Genomic DNA, 22,146 nt, shown 5'->3' with positions numbered 1-22,146 from the left:
CCCAACGTCCCCAGCCGCAAGGCCCTCATCATCCTCGACCTCCAAAACGACTTCGTCAAACCAGACGGCGCCCTCTTCGTCCGCAACGTCCCCGACTTCCTCGACACCATCACCCTGCTTGCCCAGCGCTTCCGCGAAACTGGTAATGTCATCTGGGTTCAGACACTGTTCGAGCAGAGACGCCCCGTCTTCAACCCGAACCGCGGCGGGGAGGTGGTCGTCGTGGATAAAATGCCGCCGCCTGGTAGTAGCAGCGAGGGTGAGGGCGAGGGTGAGGGTGCACTGGATGATGGCGGCGGCGGCGGCGGCGGCAATGGTGCGGTAAATGGTCGGCCCGGCTGCGAAAAGTCCTGTTCTGCGGAGGATACGGGGGAAGAAGACGGCGGCGAATTCGCGCCGTGAGCAGCCCTCGCTGTACTCGGAGGACCCGGAGGCCTTTCTGTCCCTCCCCGCTATTAATAAGACGGGGGGAGGGAGAAGAAGAGGAGGAGGAGGAGGAGGAGGAGGAGGAGGAGGAGTAAGAGAAGGAGAAGGAGGAGTAGGAGGAGTAGGAGGAGTAGGAGGAGTAGGAGGAGTAGGAGGAGTAGGAGAAGGAGGCGGAGGAGGTGGAGGAGGCGGAGGAGGCGGAGGAGCTGCTAGCGGGCCGCGCCGCTGCTGTCTGCCAAAGTCGGTCGGCTGCCAGTTCCCCGCACCCATCCTCTCGGCCATCGACCACGAGCGAGACACCGTGCTGGTAAAATCCGATTACTCTGCTTTCCAGTCGGATGACCTCCTCCTCTCCTTCCGCACGCAGTTCGTCAGGGAACTCTACATCTGCGGCTCGCTGTCCAATGTCTCGGTGTACGCCACGGCGCTCGATGCGGTTTCGCATGGCTTGGACGTTACGCTTGTCGAGGACTGCCTGGGCTTCAGAAGCTTTTCGCGCCATGAAGAGGCCATGAGGCGCATGGCCGACATGATGGGGGCCAATGGCATCACGAGCAAGGAGTTGACAGAGGAGCAGGATTGGGAGGAGGCGGCTGTGCCTCCGGAGCAGTGGCCGGAGCAGTCCACCCCCTCCACCCCCGTGGGAATCGAGGCGGACATGGATATCCTCGCTGTCAAATCTCCCCGGCAATCCACGCGGTCGACGCCCAGGAGGGGCAGAGGGCACACACCCTCCGCCTCCCTGGATGATGCCCGCGGCACCACCCTGGAGTCTGAAAACGAACCGTGTGAAGGCGATGTTCTACGACGGCCTCATATACGGCGGGCCGCATCCCGCTCCCAGGATTCTTCCCACCCCTGTGCCGCCGCGTCTACCCCTGCGGCTCTCAGACTGAAATCCAACCGTGCGCGCATGAGAAGGCCCCGAAGGTCAGTTTCCCAAGATGAGACAAATCAGACCGCCGACCAACCGCAGTCGCCGTCGCAGTCGCAATCCCAATCTCAACCCCAATCGCAATCCCAATCCCAATCTCAACCCAAATCGCAATCCCAATCCCAACCCCAACCTCAATCCCAACCCCAATCCCAACCCCAACCTCAACCCCAACCCCAATCCCAACCCCAACCTCAACCCCAACCCCAATCCCAACCCCAACCTCAACCCCAACCCCAACCCCAACCCCAACCCCAACCCCAACCCCAATCCCAACCCCAATCTCAACCCCAACCCCAATCCCAGCTTCGGTCGCGGAGGCACCCGCTCGACACCACCACCTCGCCAGCCGATCCTTCTTCCCGTGGCGTAACACGGTCTGGAAGAAGCACACGAGCCCAAAACACCCTCCTCGGCCCCAATGACAGAATAGGCGAGGGCGACTCCCGAATCCTCTACGATCTACCTCTACCCCCCAAAACCTTCGACCTGCTCCGCGACGAGGTGAACTGGCAGAAAATGTACCACATGTCCGGCCAGGTGCCGCGGCTGGTAGGCGTCCAGGGCGCAATGCAGTTGGACAATTCGGTCCCCGTCTACCGGCACCCGGCCGACGAGTCGCCCGCCCTCTTGCCGTTCTCGAAAACTGTCAATGCGGTGCGCCGGGTCGTCGAGAAGCAGCTTGGGCACCCGCTTAATCATGTTCTCATTCAGCTGTATCGGGATGGCCTGGATCGCATTTCGGAACATTCGGATAAAACGCTCGATATCCAGCGGGGCTCTTATATCTGCAATGTCAGCCTCGGGGCGCAGAGGACGATGACGCTGCGGACTAAACCTTCGGCGAATGCGAGGGGTGGAGCTGCTGCTGCTGGTGCTGCTGGTGCTGATACGGATGCTATTGCTGGTGCTGATACGGATGCGGATGCGGATGCTGACACCGACGCTGGCGGTAGAGCTTCAAAGGGCAAGGGAAGCTCCAGGGCATCAACCCGCCGAACCCAAAAGGTCCCCTTGCCACACAACTCCCTCTTCATCCTCGGCGAGAAGACAAACATGCGCTGGCTCCACGCCATCCGCGCCGACAAACGGCCCGCCGCCGCAAAGCTGCCTGAAGAACTCGCCTTCGGCGGCGAGCGCATCTCCCTCACCTTCCGCCACATCGCCACCTTCATCAACCCGGACACAGACACCATCTGGGGCCAGGGGGCGATTTCCAAAACCAAGCAATCGGCCGGCCGCATCGTGCATGCGAGGCTGCGAGCGACCGATGATCAGGCGTTTGGCAGGAGATCAGCAGACGATCGCTGGGAGCCATTATGGGCGGCGGTTGATGTTGTCACTTCTCCACGGCGTTGGTGGGGAAGCTGTTGCGCTGCGGGGATGAGGTGGCGGACCTGAGGGTGCGGTTGTGCTTTGTGGAGAATGGGGTGCGCTTTGAGGCTGTGGGTGTTGACGAGTTTCCGGCTGCGTTGAGGGGGACGCTCTCGCTCCCGCATCGGAGCGAGAGTCGCGGGGCGAGGCCGGTTTATATGGATGTCGACGGTGCGACGTGCATTGCGGGCGATGAGAGTATTTTGCTTCATGTGGCGAGGTTGAAGGGGCTGGAGGCGACTGTGGAGCAGAGGCAGTCGAAGAGTCCGAGTCCGAGTCCGAGTCTGAGTCTGAGTCCGAGTCTGAGCCCGCGTCCGAGTCCGAGTCCGCGTCCGAGTCCTGGCGCTGGCAAAGCGCGCCTCGAAAAGAAGCAGTCGCAACGACAGCAGCGACAGCAGCAGCAGCACAAACCAGAGCACAAACAGGCCCCATCCCTGCATGACAAACTGCGTGAAACGGACGACTTGCTCCGCTCCTGGCGCCGGTTCCAGAAGTTGAAAACCCCGCACGGTGTCCTGCGCCTGATGGACGGTTTTGAGGTTATTCTGCGCCACAAGGCGTTTTACGCGGGCCAGTTCTTTGGGATTGAGGATTGCGCGCTCTGGCCGGTTGTTAGGGATATTATTATGGAGGTTGGGATGTTGGATGAGAGCCGGTTTCCGGCGCTGATGGGCTATTACCAGAGGGTTGGGAGGAGGGGGTGTGTCAGGGCGGTTTTGGAGGAGGTAGCTCGGGAGAAGGAGAGGGAGAGGGCAGGGTGGGAGGAGGGGAGTTGAAGAGGGGGTTTCTAGGGTTATGATATTTGTCTTTTTTCTTCTTTTCCTTTCTCTTTGACTGCTTTGCGATTTCTGAATTGATGGTTAGGGCGTGATGATTCATTTGATTGTGTTTAGGGAGGTCCAACTTCTCCGCCCAGTTTTCCCATCGACGCATTGAGAAATTGACACTTTTTTCACTAATTTTCTTCCCCTGAAAAGAATCTTTGTCTGGCATCAAAAGTGGCGCATAGGGAATGGAATGATAGCTATACATACCTCTATATCATGAAGCGGTGGGTTGAATGACTTTATATACGTCTCTTGTGTTTTGATTTCTCGGTTGTTTCTAGTTTGTCTCTATTAATGCCACCTCATGGATCTGTCTTTTGCTCTTGGATATGGATATTCAGGTTCTAATTTGGATATATATATGGATTGTGAAAGCTTTAAACTATGTACGGAGTTATATATACGTGTGAGGAAGTACTCTGTGCCTTTCGCGACTCACTGCACGTTCAGTGCGTTTACATACACGGTCCGGATCTGCATGCAACTCCATGTATATAGAGATGGATGCCTTCCAGGTAAACCCGGTTAGCGGAGGAATGCCTCTGCGATCCGAAGTATATACAGACGTAAAAGCGTAGATGTGGAATGTGTATACGTCGGACGCTCCGCAGCCATCCTCACAGCTTCTCGAATGTCGGGGTGCGCTTCTCCAGCCCGGAGAGCAGAGCCCGCTGGATATCGCTCGTCTGCAGGGAGGCGCTGTTCCACACGCCGGTATATCGCAGGCCTAGTTACCGAGAGATGCCCGACGTCAGCACATTCCGCGTCCTCAAAACGAAACAGATGTCTGAACCTACCGTCCTGCACGGAATGATCCCGCGACCAGTTCAGCAGCTCCTTCGTCCCCTGCACCGCCACGGGGCTCTTGCGCGCCATCAGCCCGGCGATCTCCACCCCAGCCCTGACGGCCGCCTCCTTGGTCTCATACACCTCGTTCACAAACCCGACGCGGCGCGCCTCCTCGGCCCCAAACACCCGCGCCGTCATGCACACCTCCTTCACCCACCCGAACGCGCCCACGATTTTGCCAAGCCTCGACAGCGTGCCGATATCCGCCGCAAGCCCGATATCAACCTCCTTGACAGCGATTCTGGTGTCGGCGGAGCAGAGGCGCACGTCTGCCGCCGCGGCCATGTCCACGGCGAGCCCGTAGGAGATGCCGTGCAGGATGACGACGACGGGCTTCTCGCAGCGCTCGAGGGAGGAGATGCAGTCTTGGAATTCGGCGATGTGGCGCCGGAGACGGGCGGCGGTGCGGGCCGGGTCGACGCCCTTGGCGGCAGCTTTGGGATCGAGCATGCCCTCCGAGGCGGCTTTCACGTCCAGCCCTGCGGTGAAGGCGGGGCCGGCGCCGGTGAAGATGATGGCGCGGACGTCGGGGGAGGTGGAGAGGGTGTTTACGACGGTGCGCAGTTCGAGCCACATGCTGTCATTTTTGCGCAGGGTTAATTGAAGGCCGTTGAACAGGGGAAGGGCGGGGAAGGGGAAGTGGAACAGGGAACGGGGGAGGGAATATACGGCTCAAAATAGGCGTTCAACTTCTCCGGCCTGTTGGTCTCGATGTGGGCGACATATTCCTGCGGGAAGGCGACGTTGAAGTACCGGTAGGAGGGGATGTTGCGGGCCATGGTCCAGATGTATCTACGTTCGATGGATAGAATCACTTCGGGCGGGGAGACAGCGTAATATAACCATCAGCTACAGAAGCAGTAACTAGTCCAACCGAGGATCGTCGGAGGGTCTGACATTTAATACATGGGTGCTTTTACAACTCGTTAACTATTGCACATGCTTTAATAAGCTCTCGGTCCAGAGTCTATCCGCACTTTTAGCCTACGGTCAGTCCAAGCTACATGGATCTACGACGTCAAGATTTCAGAACCAAGGTTAGGCATCTTGCGGAATGCGCGCCCATCGGCTCATTTCCCCAGATGGCGTATGGACTCGGTTCCTGAGCAGTTAATCTGTATCTGCGCGTTGTTTGGGCTGTCAGCGTCCTGTTGAGCCGAGGCATCTGCGGGTATAGTTGGTTATACCGACTGACCGGCGCTGTTGGACTACGCATCCTGAGCCTGAGGAGCTCGTCTACGCAGATCAGTCTCTCATTTCGATGCTGGCGGCACGTTGTATGTCTGATATGGAAAGGAATATGTGGCGTAGCTACTATACGAATGTCCAGCTGTAACTAGATGCGTGGTCAGACTCGCCTCCAGCTCGAGAATCGAGTCGGGACAAACTGTCTTCACTCCAACCACCGACGCAGGATGGTCAAAGAATCCCAGAATTACGAATGGTGTCCTTTGCAGCATTTCTCCCGTTTAGTTCTTTCGAATATATATATATATATATATATATACATGTATATACACATGTAATGTCAAATGCAAATAAATCATTGTGTTGCCAGAGATGGTGTTTGGTATATGACACACTAAATTTGCCTGTCCTCGCCACGCACAGCGGTCTATATCCATCCTTCATACTTATTCTTCCCTCCTTCTCTTCCTCGCGCTCGCCTGCGCTCCCTTCCAAGGCCCTGCGCTAGCACCGGACCGCCGCCCCTCACACAGCTCCCCCCACGCATCCTCGAACACCGTCTTCCGTGGTCCGATCTGGCCCTCACAGAAATTCAGCGCCCGAATCACTTCCATCGACCCCGTTCCCAGCGAGATGCCCTTTCCTACTATAATACATTCTGACACCCCCTCAATGAGATCCGTCCTCCCCGCCCCACCGGCGTCGAACAGGTGATCCGCCGTCTTTTCGAAACTGGCAAGCTGCAGCACGGAGTCCCGCATCTTGGCAAGCCCGAAGCGCGTGATGCCCAGCACCTCGCCCTTATAGGTCATGACGTCTGCGAGCAGTTGCATGTGCCGCGGGTCGATGGCCATGTCTTTCATGACTTCGCCGATTTCTTCGACGATGGTCGTTCGCGCTGCTTCGATGCCGAGAACCAATCGCGTTTCCATGATGTTGTTGGTGCGCGTGTTACGGCCGTCTATGCCATCGGTGGTCATGCAGTCACGCAGGCCGTAGCCCTCGACGAGGAGGGTGTTGGTGGTGCAGGTTTCGTCCGTACGGATAATAGCTCGGGAGCATTGGGGGTGCCCGAGAACTTGGATAGTGGGGATGAGGCGTTTGAGGTGCTTGAGGCGAATGTAGGGGTCAGCTCCAGTGGCGGCCTCTTCGGATTTGGAGAGGGCAGTTCGGGTGGCTTGCTGATCGACAAAGATGTGGATGTGCGAGCCGAACGACCGGAATTTTAGATCAGCGGATTTGAATCGCTTGTGCTTCTTTATGGCGGAGAGGATATCTTGTAGACCCAGTTCGAGCTGCAGGTTTTGAATGGTAGAGAAGTCTATTTTGATGTTGATATACGCGTCGTTGCCTGTCCAATCTTCCTCGATATAATAGATGATATCTCGCATAAATGTCTTCTCAACTCGACCTTTGACAATCTGTGCGGCGCGGAGATCCCCTTTATTCACAAGCTGACAGGTGATGACTGGTGTACTGATTTCCTTGGAGGCGTTGATGATTTCCTTGATACGAGGCACACCCTGAGTGATGCTCATACCAGCAACGCCAGCGAAATGGAAGGTTTTCAGGGTCATCTGCGTTCCTGGCTCTCCAATCGACTGTGCTCCAACAGCACCAACAGCATGGCCAGGCTCAACTTGAGCCTTCTTATACTTGACCAGACACGAGGTGATGAACGCAGCGAGTGTCCTGGCCGATATTTTGGCTGTGTGATTGATGCCCCTTCCTCCTCCCTGGCCATTGTTGTTTCCTCCGTCAATCGACCTCAGCTTTTCAGCCTTGGAACTTATATAGTCCTCAATGGACTGAAGATAATCTCGGGCACTCTCCAGCTGGTCAATGCCGTTATCGCTTCGATCCATATAATCTAAACGATTGCCCATCAAGTCATATCTATCAAGACTAGCCCGTTCTTTGGCAAGTAGGCTTTGGCAAAGCGTCATGATTTCATCCGGAAGAAGGCCCTTGTCAGAGTTATCGAAAGTAGTCACTTCGGAGTGTGTAAAAGTCCGGTCAAAGTTAACTGGCCTAGCGTTGCCCTCCATGTCAACGGGATCTAATTTATCATCACCGTATTGGAACTGAACAATGCTCGAAGACGAATTTCTCACAGTTCCGTCGTATCGCGTTGACAGATCCTCCAGCGATTTCATTAACCGACGGGACATGTAACCTGTCTCTGCAGTCTTAACGGCTGTATCAACGAGACCTTCTCTTCCAGAAATAGCATGGAAAAGAAACTCTGTCGGGGTCAAGCCAGAAAAGAAGCTGTTCTGCACGAAACCTTTCGCCGGAGGCTGACGAGCATGCTTGGGAAAGTGAGGCAGCGTTCGATCCTGAAATCCATCCTGAACTCGCTGACCTCCAATGATCTGCTGACCGACGAGCGCAACCATCTGGGCGACGTTGATGTTCGAACCCTTGGATCCGGAAGTGGCCATTATCAAGGGAGTGTTCCATCTGCTCAGTTCCGAAATACAGAGGTCACCCGCTTGCTGACGAACTTTACTGAGAATACCTGATATTATGTTCTCCATCGTCATCTGCTCGTCGCACCCCGGTGCCTTTTCAAGCTTTCCAGACTTGAACTTTTGAATCACCTCATCGCACTGCGCATATGCATGCTCTACCAGTTCTTTCTTCTCTTCCAATAATCTGTCGCCTGGATATACGTCAGTGATTCCGATTGAGAAACCGAGGTCCGTGATCCATCTGGCACATAGTCTTGAGAGACGGTTCATCCCCTCAGCCGCAATAGCAGGTCCGTAATCTCGAAGCATGACGTAAAATACGGAATCCTTCTTGCCGGACCCAATCGTATATTTATCCATGACCCCACACATGACTTCTGAGTTCCGAATGCAGAGCCAGCGATCATTAGCATCTAGGTCGCGAGGTGGTCCTTTGGGAGCTTTGAATTCTCGACAGGCGGCGTCCAAATTGACTAGGACTGGAGAATCCTTATTGGGTCGCATCAATATGTTGAAAACCTGCTTTCCCGTCCATAACATCTGAGGCTTCAGGATTGAAGGAGGAGGGAGGTCAAATCTGGTGCCAGGTAACAGCATGTACAGGCAAACGTGAGTGAAGGTTTTGCGGTCGTAGAAAACATTCTTGCTGCTGAGCATGTAGGCAGCAGTAATGAAATCCTGAATAGCAGAAATGATGGGTTCGCCGTTTTTTGGTGTAACCAGGTTATTCTTCACTCCCATTAACTCCATTGCTTCCGCCCTCGCCTCTTCTGTCTGCGGCACGTGTAGATTCATTTCGTCTCCGTCAAAATCTGCGTTGTAAGGGTTGCATACGCACTCGTTAAGACGAAATGTCCTGTGTGGTCGGACTTTGACAAAATGTGATAAAATACTGAGTTTATGCAGAGAAGGTTGTCGGTTGAACAAAACAATATCTCCGTCCTCAATATGGCGTTCGACAATATCTCCCTCCTCCAGCTCATTCGCAATCAGGTTTGGGTTACCGAATTTCAGGTTCATTTTAAAATTTTGGCTCTTCTTGAGAACATAATTCGCACCGGGCCAGGTCTTTGTACCGTTGCGAACACACTGTCGCAGCTTTTCCTTGTTATACCTCGTAACCTGCTCCGGGTAAGTCATGTTCATAGCAACTAGAATGGGCACTGCAACCTCATCGATTCGGAGATTGGGATCGGGAGATATGACAGTTCGGCTGGAAAAATCAACACGTTTCCCCGACAGGTTTCCACGGAATCGCCCCTGTTTTCCCTTGAGTCTTTGACAAAAACCTCGAATCGGCTTTCCAAAATCGGCCTTTTGCAGACCCGGAACGTCACTGTTGATGTACACTGCAAGCTGTAACTGCATGTGATCCCAGCATTCGATGATGGTTTGAACAGGGGCGCCTTTGTTCAACGCGTTTTTCAGATTCATATTGCTCTGAATAATATCCCCCAGTTTTGCAGTCAGATCGTCTTCAGTGCTAGCAGCCTCCTGTCCCACCGACGGCCTAATGCACACAGGCGGAGCGGGAATATACTGCCACAGAAACACCTCGGGTCTAGCTTCCGCAGGGTTCAGTCCGAGTAGCTCGCAATCTTCGTTCGAAATGCGACGGAAGAGCTTCAGCACACGGAGCGGATGGAGATCATCGTGCGCCTTTTTAAAATGTTTCTCGATCTCCGGATTGCTCTTCTTCGCTTCCTCAAACGACCTATCGAAGAAAATCTTGCTAGGTGGGGGTACCTTCTTCACTGACGTTGATGTGTTGAAAGCCCTGAATTTCTCGTGTGAGATCTTCAAAGCGCTGGTTCCAGCTTTCTTCACCACGCCGTTGATGGCATTGCAGTTGTAGCATGTCCGTGTCTTTCGGCATCTCTCATTGATCTTTTTCACAATCTGCATGCGCCGGAGGTTATCGATTCCAGGTCTGCGAAGTTCTTTTAGAAACGACCGCCGCTCTGGTTCGGGGAGGAGGATATGCGAGCAATCCTGATGCAGGCAGAGAAGAAGCAGGTATTAGTCAAAACAAAATAATATACATCATAAAACAATTACATGAAACATCCAAAACAAACCACTGACCTTGCATATCTCCTGAAGAATGCTAATAACCAGCTTGAAGTAGCCCACATGAAAAGCTGGCAAGACCAACCTCACATGCCCGAAATGTCCGCTGCAGAGTTGCAGCCCTCCGCCACAAGTATCGCAAGTGCCCGATTTGCTGGAGATCCCCATACGGCCATCGAGAGGACCGTGGGGTACGATGGCACGGTCTTTTTCGAGATCGAAGAGCTTCCTATCCGAAACTTCGACAACGGCCTGGCTCACGATATCCTGGGTTGAGCTGTTGGAATTGGGATGATGTGTTTATCAGCCATATTCTTTGTTTATTTCAAATTATTTTCTACTTTTCTCCTCTTTCACGTCCCTTCTCTTGCTCTCCCGTGTAACTTCTTCTCTTTCCCGTAGTTCCAATAAGGGGCGCACTTACAGTACTCCAAATTTGATCTCCTTGATAACTTTTGGTATGCGATCCATGACCTGGGCTTTACCCAGGTCGATCTGCGCAGCCTCTACAGACTGCATGGCACTGGTATCACGAAGTTTTCATGGTCGCTTTCTGAGAAGATGGGGAGTGATGGTTGGAACTGGGAGGGACGGATGCTCCGCTCGAAAACAGCACAATGGATAGCTAAGAATAAATGTTAAAACTTCGAAACGACGGGTTTGTGCTCGATGAGTCGGATGATGGTGGAACAAGTTATTTTTCGGGTGTGGTTAATTAGAGCGGGAGAATAGTTTGTCATGACTGAATTTATTGAGTGACGTTGAGGAGTCGAGTTGAAGTCTTTTCCAATGGATTCATTCGCCTTAAAACATTTCGTCAATAGCGGGGTTGGCGAAGAAAACCCTCCTTATTTTAGGCCCGGGATAATTTTGAAGTATTAATCAATTAAACACCCTGTAATTTGTCTTGAATTCTTGAAATCAATATGTAATTTCAAATTGTTTTATTTAATCAAATCAAGCAGGTTATAATGTAATCAATAATCACCTACCTACTGGATCACTTCCATCCAAATCATTCATGCTCATTAAAAAAATTCAGTATGTCAACCACCCTCACTAGAACGGCTTCTAATCAGGAAGCCAGGCTTTTATTAGCCATTAAGCTTATAAAGCTCAGCAAATTACAACTATTAACTGCTTCTAAGTTATATAATGTTCTCTATTTCTTCTTGACCTATAGTCTACACAGCTGAATCTGTCAAACGTATGAGATAGCCGATATACGGGGATGTCCTATACGAACTAGATAGGGAGATGATGTACGGAATAGGAAGGCGGTGAAGCCAAAATAGGTAATTCTCTGTGGGGCAGAATAGTGATCATTAATTCTATTGAGCTCTTCTATCAGCAAATGAAGAAATTTCACCCATCCTTTTATAGAGGTTGGAGATGATTGATGTCCTTATGCTGATACCGCTCATTTTATATACAAACTAGCCCGAAAGGGCAACAACAGGCGTAATAGGAAAGCTATTCCTCAAAAGGAGAACTATCAAAAAAAGGCAAAGTTTTGAGATGAAAAGCAAATTTTCAGGTGGAAGCCGCATGCAACTGCAGCACGTTGAACCAATGATACAGTCCGCCATATTGGCGCTAGATATCAGCCGCGCGCTGATGTCTCACCCTCTCACCCGTCCTTACAGAATCACACACACAAATGCTCAATTAAACAATCGAAAACTGACCTCTACAGAAGAAGAATCTCTAGTTGAATGGATAATCTCCATGGATGAGAGAGGACAGCCTCCCTGAATCATGACTGTACAAGAAATGGCCAATCTACTACTTGAAGAGCATGGATCCAGTGCTTCTACTATTGTAGAAGAATGTTGGGTCAATAGATTTATACAACAGCATCCTGAACTAAAGATAAAGTTCTCATGCAAATACAACTATCGATGAGCTCAGTGTGAGGATTCAAAGATTCTATGTGAAAGATTTACCTTGGTGAATTGTACAATAAAGAAGTATGGAATTGTGCTGGAGGATATTTACAACTTTGATGAGATTGACTTTATGATGAGGATTATCTCAACAGCCAGAGTGGTCACTAGAGCTGAGAAAGATAATAAGCCATCTCTCATACAGCCAGGGAATAGTGAATGAGCAACTGTGATTGAAGCAGTCAATGCTACAGACTGGGCTCTGCCTCCAATGATTATACTAAAGAGCAAGTGTCATCAATCCTCATGGTATGAGCAACTGCCAAAGGACTGGACAATTGGTGTCAGTGAGAAGGGTTGGACCACAGATGAGCTTGGTTTAACATGGCTATGAAAGGTGTTCAACAGATCTACTGAGGCTTGTACAAATTGGCAAAAAGAGACTGCTGATTCTGGATGGACATGGTAGTCATGCCATAGTCAAATTTGACAAGTTCTGTCTGGATCATGGCATCATAGCATTATATATGTCTCCTCAATCCTCTCTCATCTACTGCAGCCACTGGATGTGAGCTGCTTTTCACCATTGAAGAAAGCATATGGTAAGAAGGTGGAGCAAAGCATGTGACTAGGGATCAATCATATTGATAAGGAGGAATTCCTAGTTAGCTACGCAGCAGCTAGGCAGGAGGTCATGGAGGACACTACTATAAGAAATGGATTCAAAGCCATGGGTCTAGTGTCATACAATCCAGATGAGGTTCTTACACAACTACATACTCAATTTCATACACCTTCCCCCCCCAGGGTCAGTGCATGGATCTCAGCTTTCCTGGACTCCTAAGACACCCTGCAATGTGACCCAGTTGGAGCTGCAGAGCAGCATGATTAAACACCATATGGAGATTCTTTCTAGTCCTATCAACCAAGCTCTTGATCAACTAGTGAAGGGATGTCAGCTGGCCATGGCATAGTGCTGCTATATTAGCAAAGGAAAACACAGAGCTGAGAGCTGCCAACACCAATCAGAAGTGAAAGAGAGAGAAATCACATTTTTATATAGCTAAGGAAGGAATTCTAACAGCTCAAGATGCATTAGCTAGGACTGCTAGACCTCAGGAGCCTGATCAACATATGGAGGAAGGAATTGAAGATTTGAACCCAGGGACTAGAAAGTAAAGACACCCAACCTGCAGCAAGTGTAATACCCCTGGACATAATATTAGGCAGTGTGAACAGACCTAAGTGTCTATCCTGTATAATTTCTATATAGAATTCCTTGTGGTTGTTGCTTAATTTGAAATTTTGTCAGATAGAATGATGGGGGTGATCCGGTAGGTGATTGATTACGTTATCAGAAGAGAGCCCCGTAAATTTCTTGGTGGAATATAGAATCCAAACTAACCTATAAATATACAGTGTATCTAGGTCCCTAGCTATCGTACATCGCAGAAGATAAAAAAAAAAAAAAAGGGTCATTTGGCCAAAAACGCCTGGAATGCCTTATGTTCAATCACCACGTTGCCAACAGCCTTGAGCTTCTTTCTTCCCTCCTTTTGCTTCTCCAAAAGCTTCCTCCGTCGCGTAACATCGGCAGCATGCAGCTTCTGCAACACGTCTTTTCTAAATGGCTTAATCGTCTCTCTCGCAACAATGTTCCTCCCTACTGCGGCCTGGATCACCACTTCAAACATTTGTCGGTCAACGTGCTCCTTGAATTTGCTGACCCACACTCGCCCAAGTTTCTGCACCTGACTGGAATGCACAACTCGCGACACTGCGTCAACAGGAACTTTGTTAACAAGCAGTTGGAGCTTGGCAATACTGCTGCGTCGCCAGCCGGATTCCTCGTAGTCCAGGCTGGCGTAGCCCTTGGTGGATCCTTTGAGCTTGCCAAAGAAATCATCGACTAGCTGAGCAAGGGGTAATTCGTATTTAAGAATCACCTGGGTTGCAGTGAAGAATTCAAGGCTCTTCTGCTCCCCTCGATTAGACTCGCAGAGTTCGATGACTCTTCCGAGGTATTCTTCAGGGAATGTGAGGGTGGCAAGAACGAAAGGTTCCTGCAACTCAACTACTTTTGCCCGAAGTGCGTCTTCTTCTGGGAAAAGGGCGGGATTTGTGATGATTTCTTCCTTTCCATCTTTCCATATGACTTTAAAGGGAACAGTGGGTGGTGTGATAATGATGCTCGCGCCATGTTCCTGCCTTAGGCGATCTTCGAAAACGGAGCAATGGAGAGTCCCAAGAAAGCCAAGTCGAAAGCCCGCGCCCAATGCTTCGGATGACTCTTTCTGTAATGTGATGCTGCGATCGTTCAAGAGCAGCTGATTAATGCTATCTTCAAGGTGAGGGAAATCGCTAGCATCGACAGGGTATGCAGCGACAAACACCATAGATTTGGGCTCCTCGAATCCCGGGAGCGGTTCGATTAGTTTCTCTGAGCCGACTTTTGTATAGGTGTCACCCACTTTAGCTTCCTGACTGCGCTTCATGGCGGGATTGAAGTAAATATATCCAACTTGCCCCGCCCGGAGGACCGATTGAGCGGTTTGCCCGGGGTACATGATGCCAACTTCGCCAACATGATACTTCAGCCCGGTCGCCAATGATCCAACGTGATCCCCTGCTCTGACCTCCCCATCAAATATACGAACGAGGAGAATCACTCCTTTGTAGGTCGAGTACCATGAGTCAACAAGGAGCATTCTCAGAGGTTTCGTATGGACCCCAACAGGCCTAACACATTGTCAGCACACGGGAACGATTTACAAGATTGGGTTTAAAAGTAAAGAACGCACGCAGGAATCTGTTCGACAACAGTCGGCAAAAGCTGTTCTACATTTTGACCGGTTTTTGCCGATACAAGCACTGCAGTTTTGGGGTCCAACTCGAAAGTGTTTGCCATTTGGTCCAAGGCACGAACAGGATCTGCGGATGGCAGATCCACCTTGTTTATGACCGGCACCAACTTGAGGCCCTCGGCAAAGGCAAGATAAAAGTTCGCTACCGTCTGAGCTTGGACACCCTGGCTGGCATCTACGAGGAGCAGCGCCCCTCCGCAACTTGCATAACTGCGGGACACCTCAGCCCGGAAATCGACATGACCAGGAGTATCGACTAGATGTAGCAGGTAGTCTTCGCCCCTGTAATTGTAAAGCATGGTGCAAGTTTGAGCCTTGACGGTAATGCCCCGCTCTCGTTCGACATCCAACTTATCTAGAACTTGCTTGTTTCCCCCAGGCTGGATGGTGCCTGTAAGCTCGAGAAGTCGGTCAGACAGAGTGCTCTTGCCGTGGTCAACGTGGGCAACGATGCAGAAGTTTCGGAACCGGTCGATGGGAATGGCTGCGATGCGCCGTTCCAGATCTGAGACTGGCTTCCTGCTTTGCTCATTGCGGGGAATAGAGACGTTGAAGAACCGACATGGAGCAGCTCTAGATAGCGGGGGATACGATGGCGGCCGCTGCCATGCTGAAGTCAGCCATCTGACTGTCTGCAGACATCCTCGCATTGGGATATCTGCATTGGCATCGGGGGTATCGGTGTCAGACTTCAGTGTCCTCCGTAGCCTGTAGGGGAGTAATAAGTTGTATGCTGGACGGAGAGTTGAACAAACTGGTTTGAATTAGATTGTGCGTCGTTTGGAACATTTAGAATCGCGGACTGAGACTCAAGTCACGTGTGTCCTCCATTGCCGCAGCGACAAGTGTAAAATGTAAACAAGACTCAACAACTCAAAGAAGACTCTTACATTCGTCTTATGAACAGATCGACAGCGTGCGGAACTGCATAGATATCTGTGAATTCAATCCCTCTGATACACATACGGAATACCTATCTGGTCAAAATGGCTACGCAAAAAGATAAGTCAAAAGTGCACAAGTTGTCGTTGAAGGGTGAGTCTGCTTGAACAGCCCAATCACCCTGCATTACAAAAATGAATTCAAGCTCTAACATTTCGGATTTAGGATCTTCGAAACTGGTAGCAGAATTTGTGAGTGGGCTTGTCAGCGAGTCGGTGGACTGTTGCTGATCTCCTCAGTTTGAATATTCCATCCATTCCATTTTGTACGTATGGACCTGAACCGGAACCAACTGGCTGGGGCAGGGCAGGGCAATGGACGATGAGGCTAATTGGAACTGTCCACCAGGTTTCAACGAGGGGTATATCCAGCGGACGATTTTACAGCGTGAGGCCACACGAGGGCATTTCTCCAATGGACAGGAAACACTGTGGCTGACAGACTTTCAGTGTCAAGAAATATGGCCTGAATATGCTTGGTAGGAGAACCGCTACTTTCCATCCATTGGCCTTTGCTAATGAGTCTTTGTCTAGTATCTTCCGACGATCAAGTCAAGGCGTATATAAAAAAGATCATGTCGCAGCTGAACAAGTGGATGATTGGCGGCAAAATATCCAAACTTGTCATTGTTATCACTAACAAGGAATCTGGGGAGCATGTCGAGAGGTGGCAGTTCGACGTATGGAATATCACTCAATCCATCCCCCCGCATGTAATGGAGAGAAACCAGACGGAATGTCATTCCTTAAACTGACATATCTGCGTTTGGAACTGCAGGTCCAAATATTCAATAAGGAGAAGTCGTCTCGAAACCGCTCCGGGCATAAAGCGCCATCTGATAACGAGAATACTCCAATGTACGTATGCTCCGACTATATTCCTCCTCCGCTGGAATGTATACCGCATGACTCGCTATTCCAGGGCCTAGCTTACCTGAAAATCTCAAAATTCAGCACATCGGAGTCCCCCACTCCGACAACCCCTCCGCCCGAGAAATCTGAGAAAGAAATCCAAGAAGAAATTCAGGCTATCTTCCGCCAAATCACAGCATCTGTCACCTTCCTCCCCGTTCTGGATGGCAACTGCACCTTCAACGTGCTCGTATATGCGGACGCTGATTCCGAAGTTCCCATGGAATGGGGCGATAGCGATGCGAAGGAGATCAAGAATGGGGAAAAAGTGCAGCTTAGAAGCTTTAGTACGAGCAATCATCGCGTGGATACGCTGGTTAGCTACAGGTTCGAATCTTTGCTACTCATTTATTTGGTAGTTCCTGGTTTGCTTTGCTCAGTCTAACAATTTTCTAACTTATATATTTTTATGTAGGCTTGCTGATTAAGCGACAATTGTATCATGGGGAAATCCCATCCCTTTTTCAGGGGAGAGGGTGAGGAAGCGACGCTTTCTGGACTGGCAGGGTATATTGGCGTTTATTCATCTGGTCAAAGTACAGCGGAATTGGGAGCTTTTGGAACGGTTAAGCCATCTTATGACGTAAATGATATGTGATGTTTGATTTACGATATTTTATTGCTCTTATGATTATCTCACCAGATTATCCAAGTCAAATGCAGGAGGGACTCTCTGTCTACCTGACAATTTACCCCCTCCCCTGAGAACCTGTTTTTATTTCATTCACCCGTCATTATCATGGTGAAATACCTTCCACCATTTTCTTCTTATACCCACGACATATTCTTTTCAATAGCCGACGTCTTGGCTGACCAGGTGAGCTTCTACTCTCGGGCTTTTTAGTTCCCGCCATCCCCAATCCCATTTTTGGGCCCTTCGCTCTGTTGAATGACAGTATATGTTTTGTGGGTGACATTGTTGGCATGCGTATCTTGGCGCATAAGGAGGTATCTTGGGTATTCGGCTTTCGACTGCCAAGAACAGCATGAATCAGAGCCATACAGATCCCTGGATTTGTGTCGGCCCCTTCTGGTGGCGGTGCAATTCCAAATGTTCCATTTTACTTCTCGGGCCTTAGGACCGCTTATTGGCTATCAATTTCAACTGCAGTCCAGTTCCTTGTCGAATCGAGGCGGTGAGTTGAATTCGCTCCAGCGGCTACTCCAATCGGTATAGGACACTTGGGGAAACCCAAGTCACCGCTATGATATTTCTTTGTGGCAGGCCATATCCGTCTGAATCAGGGTAATGGGAACCTTGGAAATCATATCCATTCCATATCTGTTCAATATTCAAATTGATTAGGTACCTACTTGGTGAACGCAAGTGGAACAGATTGACAAAAGAAGACTCCCTAGAGTCAACCCCATCCAGGATTTAAGATACAAAAAAGTATATTGGGTCAAGAATCGAAACAACAACAATCAGCGTTTCAATCCCACTCCAGTCACTGGTCCCATATATGTTGCAATCGCCATCCAACAAACCTCAGTAGCCGGTCGCCGGTCCCCGTTACCCAATCCTGAGTAATAACCGACTCCTACACGGATATAGGATAGAAGAGGAAAATGTATAACCGTATGCTGAGGAAATATGGATATACCAACCCCGTTGCGCCTTGTTCCGGTTTTATGTTGTCTTTCCTGCTCACAGGCAATGTAGGTGTCGTGTGTGGTGGAGCTCTATGTCTACGTGTGCGTCAGGGGGAGCCCCGGGAAAGGTAGCGAAGGATTTTCACTGAAGAAGTTGAAGAGGATACAAGGCGCAAGGAGAGAGCGAAGCCAAAAAAAAAAAAAAAAAAAAAAAAAAAAAAAAAAGGCACCATACATGATGATAGCTAGGCCGAGCTTCAGAGCGACCATTTGGCCGTGTGCTAGCAATGGGAGTTTGGGCGAAGGTCAGCTGTAGCCGGAAGAAAGATCTACAGTGTTCCTTTCATTGGCTAGACAATTGAATCGGGTCTCGGAATATGTTGAATTGTCGCATATCAAAGTAGATTTTGGAGATATGATTACGTTTAAAGAAAATGTGCATTAATAGACTATGAAACAGGTACCTAGGTAAGAACAACGTAGCTGTACTGTGGAGTCTGCGGGTTTTGGCTATCTATGTTGCCGCAATTCGAACCTGGTCGCTCCAAAAGGCGGGTTTACCTGAATTGTTGCACGCGGTCTTTAGGCGTATTTGCCGTGGAGGAAGCAAGGGCAATGGCTTCTTTTATGGCGTCGGACTCTCGGCAATGGACGCAAATATATCTGACAATGCCGGTACAGTTGCAATGTGCGCAAGCATAGCTTGTTGGGAGATGGTTAGAATATTTGAAAAACGAAAGTATGAAACTGGAGACATGAAATGGATGACGGTTTGGTTATGGGGTTGCCGATCGGATTGTTGCAGCTTACCGTGTCGGATGGCCGGCGCACACTGGGCATCGTTCGACTACCTCCCTGAAGGGGCCTAAGCAGCGGTTGTGATGAGGATCGATCTGGAATGACCTGGTGTCTTGTATGCCAATGGTCGACGCTTTGGCGGTTGTTCCCTGAGGACGGGTCTCTAAGACGGAAGTAGATGACATTGATATTTGTTGATAGGTAAAATTGGATGCCTGTCAGAACTGGACGGTATGGACTTTCGGCAAGTGCAACGATATGCAGGAGTATGAGGCCAATGTCACTCGAATTGTCGAGCTTTGTCCAAAATGCTTTCTTGTATCGAAGCTCAATATAAGAACTTCGTCAATGGTTTTCTGATGAATGAAATTGCTCGGCCGGGATATCTCAGTGCGGTGTCTGCTCTAGCATTGGAATCAAGATGAATATAAGCAGAGAGAGTGGATCGCACTATTTTATAACTTCATCCGCTGCCTTACATTCCTCCGTTGATCGCACAAAAAAGAAAGAAAAGATAAAAAGAAAAAATATCCTCCCTAGAGGGGTGAGGGGTTCTGTTCTCTTCGAGGGATAACCTTGGGAGGATCCGATAATGTTAATGCCATGAACCTGCCGTGCCACCGAAGACAATACGATAGGCTGAGATAATATTTGACAATTCATGGCAAGCCTTCGTTGGAGGGCAATTAGATCAGGAGGACAGAGATGATGATCTCTCCTCCAATACTGGAAATCCGGAATTTCGACAATGGATTCCCTCCGCCCCCGTCAGCTCATCTAGCTTGGAGGCTGAACTATTAACAGGGATGGGGGAGAGGTGCCTATTCTCTGAAAAGCCTTCAGATGACTGATGCCAGGCAGAGTAGCATCGAAAATGTTCAGGTATTCCTCCGTACGGAGGGTTGAAAAGGTGGTAACAATGAGAACAGGAATTAGGTGACCGTATTAAGAATATGACAACAGGATGGGGTTATCAAAATACCGACCAGTCAATGACAAAGCATATTTTCGGCAAGCTTGCGTTTTTGACCGACTCAACCCCAGTGGCACCAATAAGCTTTCACATACACAGAATAATACCCACGTGTCAGGTAGGGGTAATCACGTCTCAAAGCTAAGAGGGGGAATTTCAGAGGGATCGGAGGAGGTTGGGGGTGAGAGTTGGAAGTCATGTAATTGATCGAATAGAAAAAGCGACGACAATTCAACCTATGGAAACATGGTTGGTGGTTTTGATAAGAATAAGAACAATCGCACATACGGCATCAGAAAGACGGGGCGCTAGCAATTTTCCGAAGGCGGATCACGTCTATCGATTCGCTGCTTGCTCTCTCGCGCCTGGTCCGGGAGAGATATTTGGACTCAACATATGAAATAACGGTCCGATTATTACGCAGTCGAATTATAAGCAGGAGGCACACTCCCACAGGGATTTAACCCAAATATGAACTGTCTTCAGGGCTGGGTTGCGGAAGCCCTATGACAAGAAGTCCAAACTTCCAGGGGTATGAAATCATGGGGGTGATATGTCAGATAGTCATATCGCGGTATGGAGAGCATAGGGAGCACAAGAAAAAGGTGTTGTGACAAGAATTGAAGTGAAAATAGGCTAATAGTATGTCCAAAAAGAACAGAGCGACAGGTTAGAGTGGGGGAGGACGAATGACCTAGGAGATCCCAAGCAGAGAAGCGTTTCTCACGAATTTGTTTTGGATAGATAATAAATTCGGAATAGACGGAATGACGGCGGCACATTGTTGTCTCCGGAAAGTTGTGAGGCGAGCTGGAACTGTAAATTCTGGGTTCGAGTAAAAACGGCAATTCGTAAGGTATCAACGCAATTGCCCCCTTGAATGCCAGCTGTGTCCACTTCGTATATGCTGTACTTGAGTTAATCCCGTCTCGTCGATGACGGCGTATGAAAGGAGGAGAGTGCCAGCACATAACTAACTCATGTGACAGTATGTGGCAGGGCCACAGGGTGAGAGCCGTAGTTGTCGTGGAAGCTTTGGACGTATTTTGTAAAAGCACTTCGGCTTAACTGATCAGAAACAAATGGCATCAAATCTGACATTGAGCGGTAGATGCTCCTTGAGTCTAGTCACCCAAAGTTGGATTGGGTCCGCCGAAGTTGATCCCCAAAAAGAAGAGGTGAGAATTCGGGAAGCGATCCAGTCGTAGCTAACGAATCTGCAAGCCAACTAATTAGGGTGAAGCAGCTATGTTTTCAGTCGCACAGCAGGCTTTCCGAGAACTGATTCATGCACAGCTAATGCCCTCCTTCCAAACTACAGGGAGCTGGTAGAAAAAAAAAAATTCAATCCATGACCATTGACCACAAGTGCTCGGCTGCCCCACTTCCGCAAGGTAAAAACGCATCCGGTCTAAAACGGAGCAGAGGGTGCTCGACGACTTGTAGTGGTTTAACAGGTTAACAGAAGTTCTCCGTAGACCAGCATTAAACCTTTAGCGCTTTGAGTCTGCGGGGCAAATCCGCTGAACAGCTTGAAACGCCGTATCTTATTTAACCCCTAGGAGACGAGACGAATGGACCCAGCCGTGCCCTGGTGAATCGGAGACAGACACAGGCCAAGACGGCATGTTCGTCATATAATCTGAAACAGAGTATATGCAAGTAAAGGAGGTTAAACAGCACAGTGATAATCAATCTAAGAGGACAATTTCAAAACCAAAAGAGGACCCTGCTTGTTAGTGAATAGCCGCCAACACAATTCAAAGGAGCATTCAACGGTCAAAATCGGCCCAGTCAAATCATCAAAAAATTAAATAAATAAATAAATAAAATCCACGTTTCCAGCGAAGCATATTAGGCGATCCCGCACATCAAGCAAGTTCAGGGAACACACACGCGAAAAGCATGCAAGAAAGCTGAACACTGTACATGTGGTGCAGTTGGATGTCGAATCATCGAGGTTAACTATATGGACAGCTCCGTAACTAACTGGCCAATGGCATGACTCGGAGTTTGGCCTTTTTAAAACGAAGAAAC

At 49.8% G+C, this 22,146-nt stretch overlaps 7 protein-coding genes across 7 annotated transcripts; 3 read left to right on the top strand and 4 right to left on the bottom strand.

Annotated features, from left to right (window-relative positions):
- Positions 1-325: 325 nt before the first annotated feature.
- Positions 326-2,761, top strand: PADG_06427 (uncharacterized protein; the record flags this gene model as incomplete). The annotated part of the gene is made up of 1 exon (XM_010763437.1): positions 326-2,761. One exon carries the CDS (start codon positions 326-328, stop codon positions 2,759-2,761), a length of 2,436 nt encoding a protein of 811 aa, XP_010761739.1.
- Positions 2,762-2,892: 131 nt separating this feature from the next.
- Positions 2,893-3,510, top strand: PADG_06426 (uncharacterized protein; the record flags this gene model as incomplete). Its single annotated transcript, XM_010763578.1, has 1 exon — positions 2,893-3,510. The coding sequence occupies one exon, from the start codon at positions 2,893-2,895 to the stop codon at positions 3,508-3,510; it is 618 nt and encodes a 205-aa protein (XP_010761880.1).
- Positions 3,511-4,178: 668 nt separating this feature from the next.
- Positions 4,179-5,189, bottom strand: PADG_06425 (uncharacterized protein; the record flags this gene model as incomplete). Its single annotated transcript, XM_010763577.1, has 3 exons — positions 4,179-4,288; positions 4,359-4,987; positions 5,080-5,189. The coding sequence occupies 3 exons, from the start codon at positions 5,187-5,189 to the stop codon at positions 4,179-4,181; spliced, it is 849 nt and encodes a 282-aa protein (XP_010761879.1).
- An 855-nt stretch (positions 5,190-6,044) lies between these two features.
- PADG_06424 (DNA-directed RNA polymerase III core subunit RPO31) lies at positions 6,045-10,661 on the bottom strand (the record flags this gene model as incomplete). The annotated part of the gene is made up of 3 exons (XM_010763576.1): positions 6,045-10,064; positions 10,158-10,419; positions 10,567-10,661. The coding sequence occupies 3 exons, from the start codon at positions 10,659-10,661 to the stop codon at positions 6,045-6,047; spliced, it is 4,377 nt and encodes a 1,458-aa protein (XP_010761878.1).
- Positions 10,662-13,503: 2,842 nt separating this feature from the next.
- Positions 13,504-15,542, bottom strand: PADG_06423 (translation factor GUF1, mitochondrial; the record flags this gene model as incomplete). The annotated part of the gene is made up of 2 exons (XM_010763575.1): positions 13,504-14,767; positions 14,830-15,542. 2 exons carry the CDS (start codon positions 15,540-15,542, stop codon positions 13,504-13,506), a joined length of 1,977 nt encoding a protein of 658 aa, XP_010761877.1.
- Positions 15,543-15,878: 336 nt separating this feature from the next.
- PADG_06422 (spindle checkpoint protein MAD2) lies at positions 15,879-17,173 on the top strand (the record flags this gene model as incomplete). The annotated part of the gene is made up of 8 exons (XM_010763436.1): positions 15,879-15,927; positions 16,000-16,025; positions 16,074-16,099; positions 16,183-16,221; positions 16,284-16,312; positions 16,368-16,513; positions 16,612-17,072; positions 17,161-17,173. The coding sequence occupies 8 exons, from the start codon at positions 15,879-15,881 to the stop codon at positions 17,171-17,173; spliced, it is 789 nt and encodes a 262-aa protein (XP_010761738.1).
- Positions 17,174-18,895: 1,722 nt separating this feature from the next.
- Positions 18,896-19,321, bottom strand: PADG_12106 (uncharacterized protein; the record flags this gene model as incomplete). Its single annotated transcript, XM_010763662.1, has 2 exons — positions 18,896-19,040; positions 19,149-19,321. 2 exons carry the CDS (start codon positions 19,319-19,321, stop codon positions 18,896-18,898), a joined length of 318 nt encoding a protein of 105 aa, XP_010761964.1.
- Positions 19,322-22,146: the final 2,825 nt, after the last annotated feature.

Source organism: Paracoccidioides brasiliensis, assembly GCF_000150735.1.
Source record: "Paracoccidioides brasiliensis Pb18 unplaced genomic scaffold supercont2.8, whole genome shotgun sequence".
Classification (NCBI taxonomy): Eukaryota; Fungi; Ascomycota; class Eurotiomycetes; order Onygenales; family Ajellomycetaceae; genus Paracoccidioides; species Paracoccidioides brasiliensis.
The sequence above is the reverse complement of the archived record's forward strand: the minus strand, read 5'-3'. Positions and strand labels throughout refer to the sequence as shown.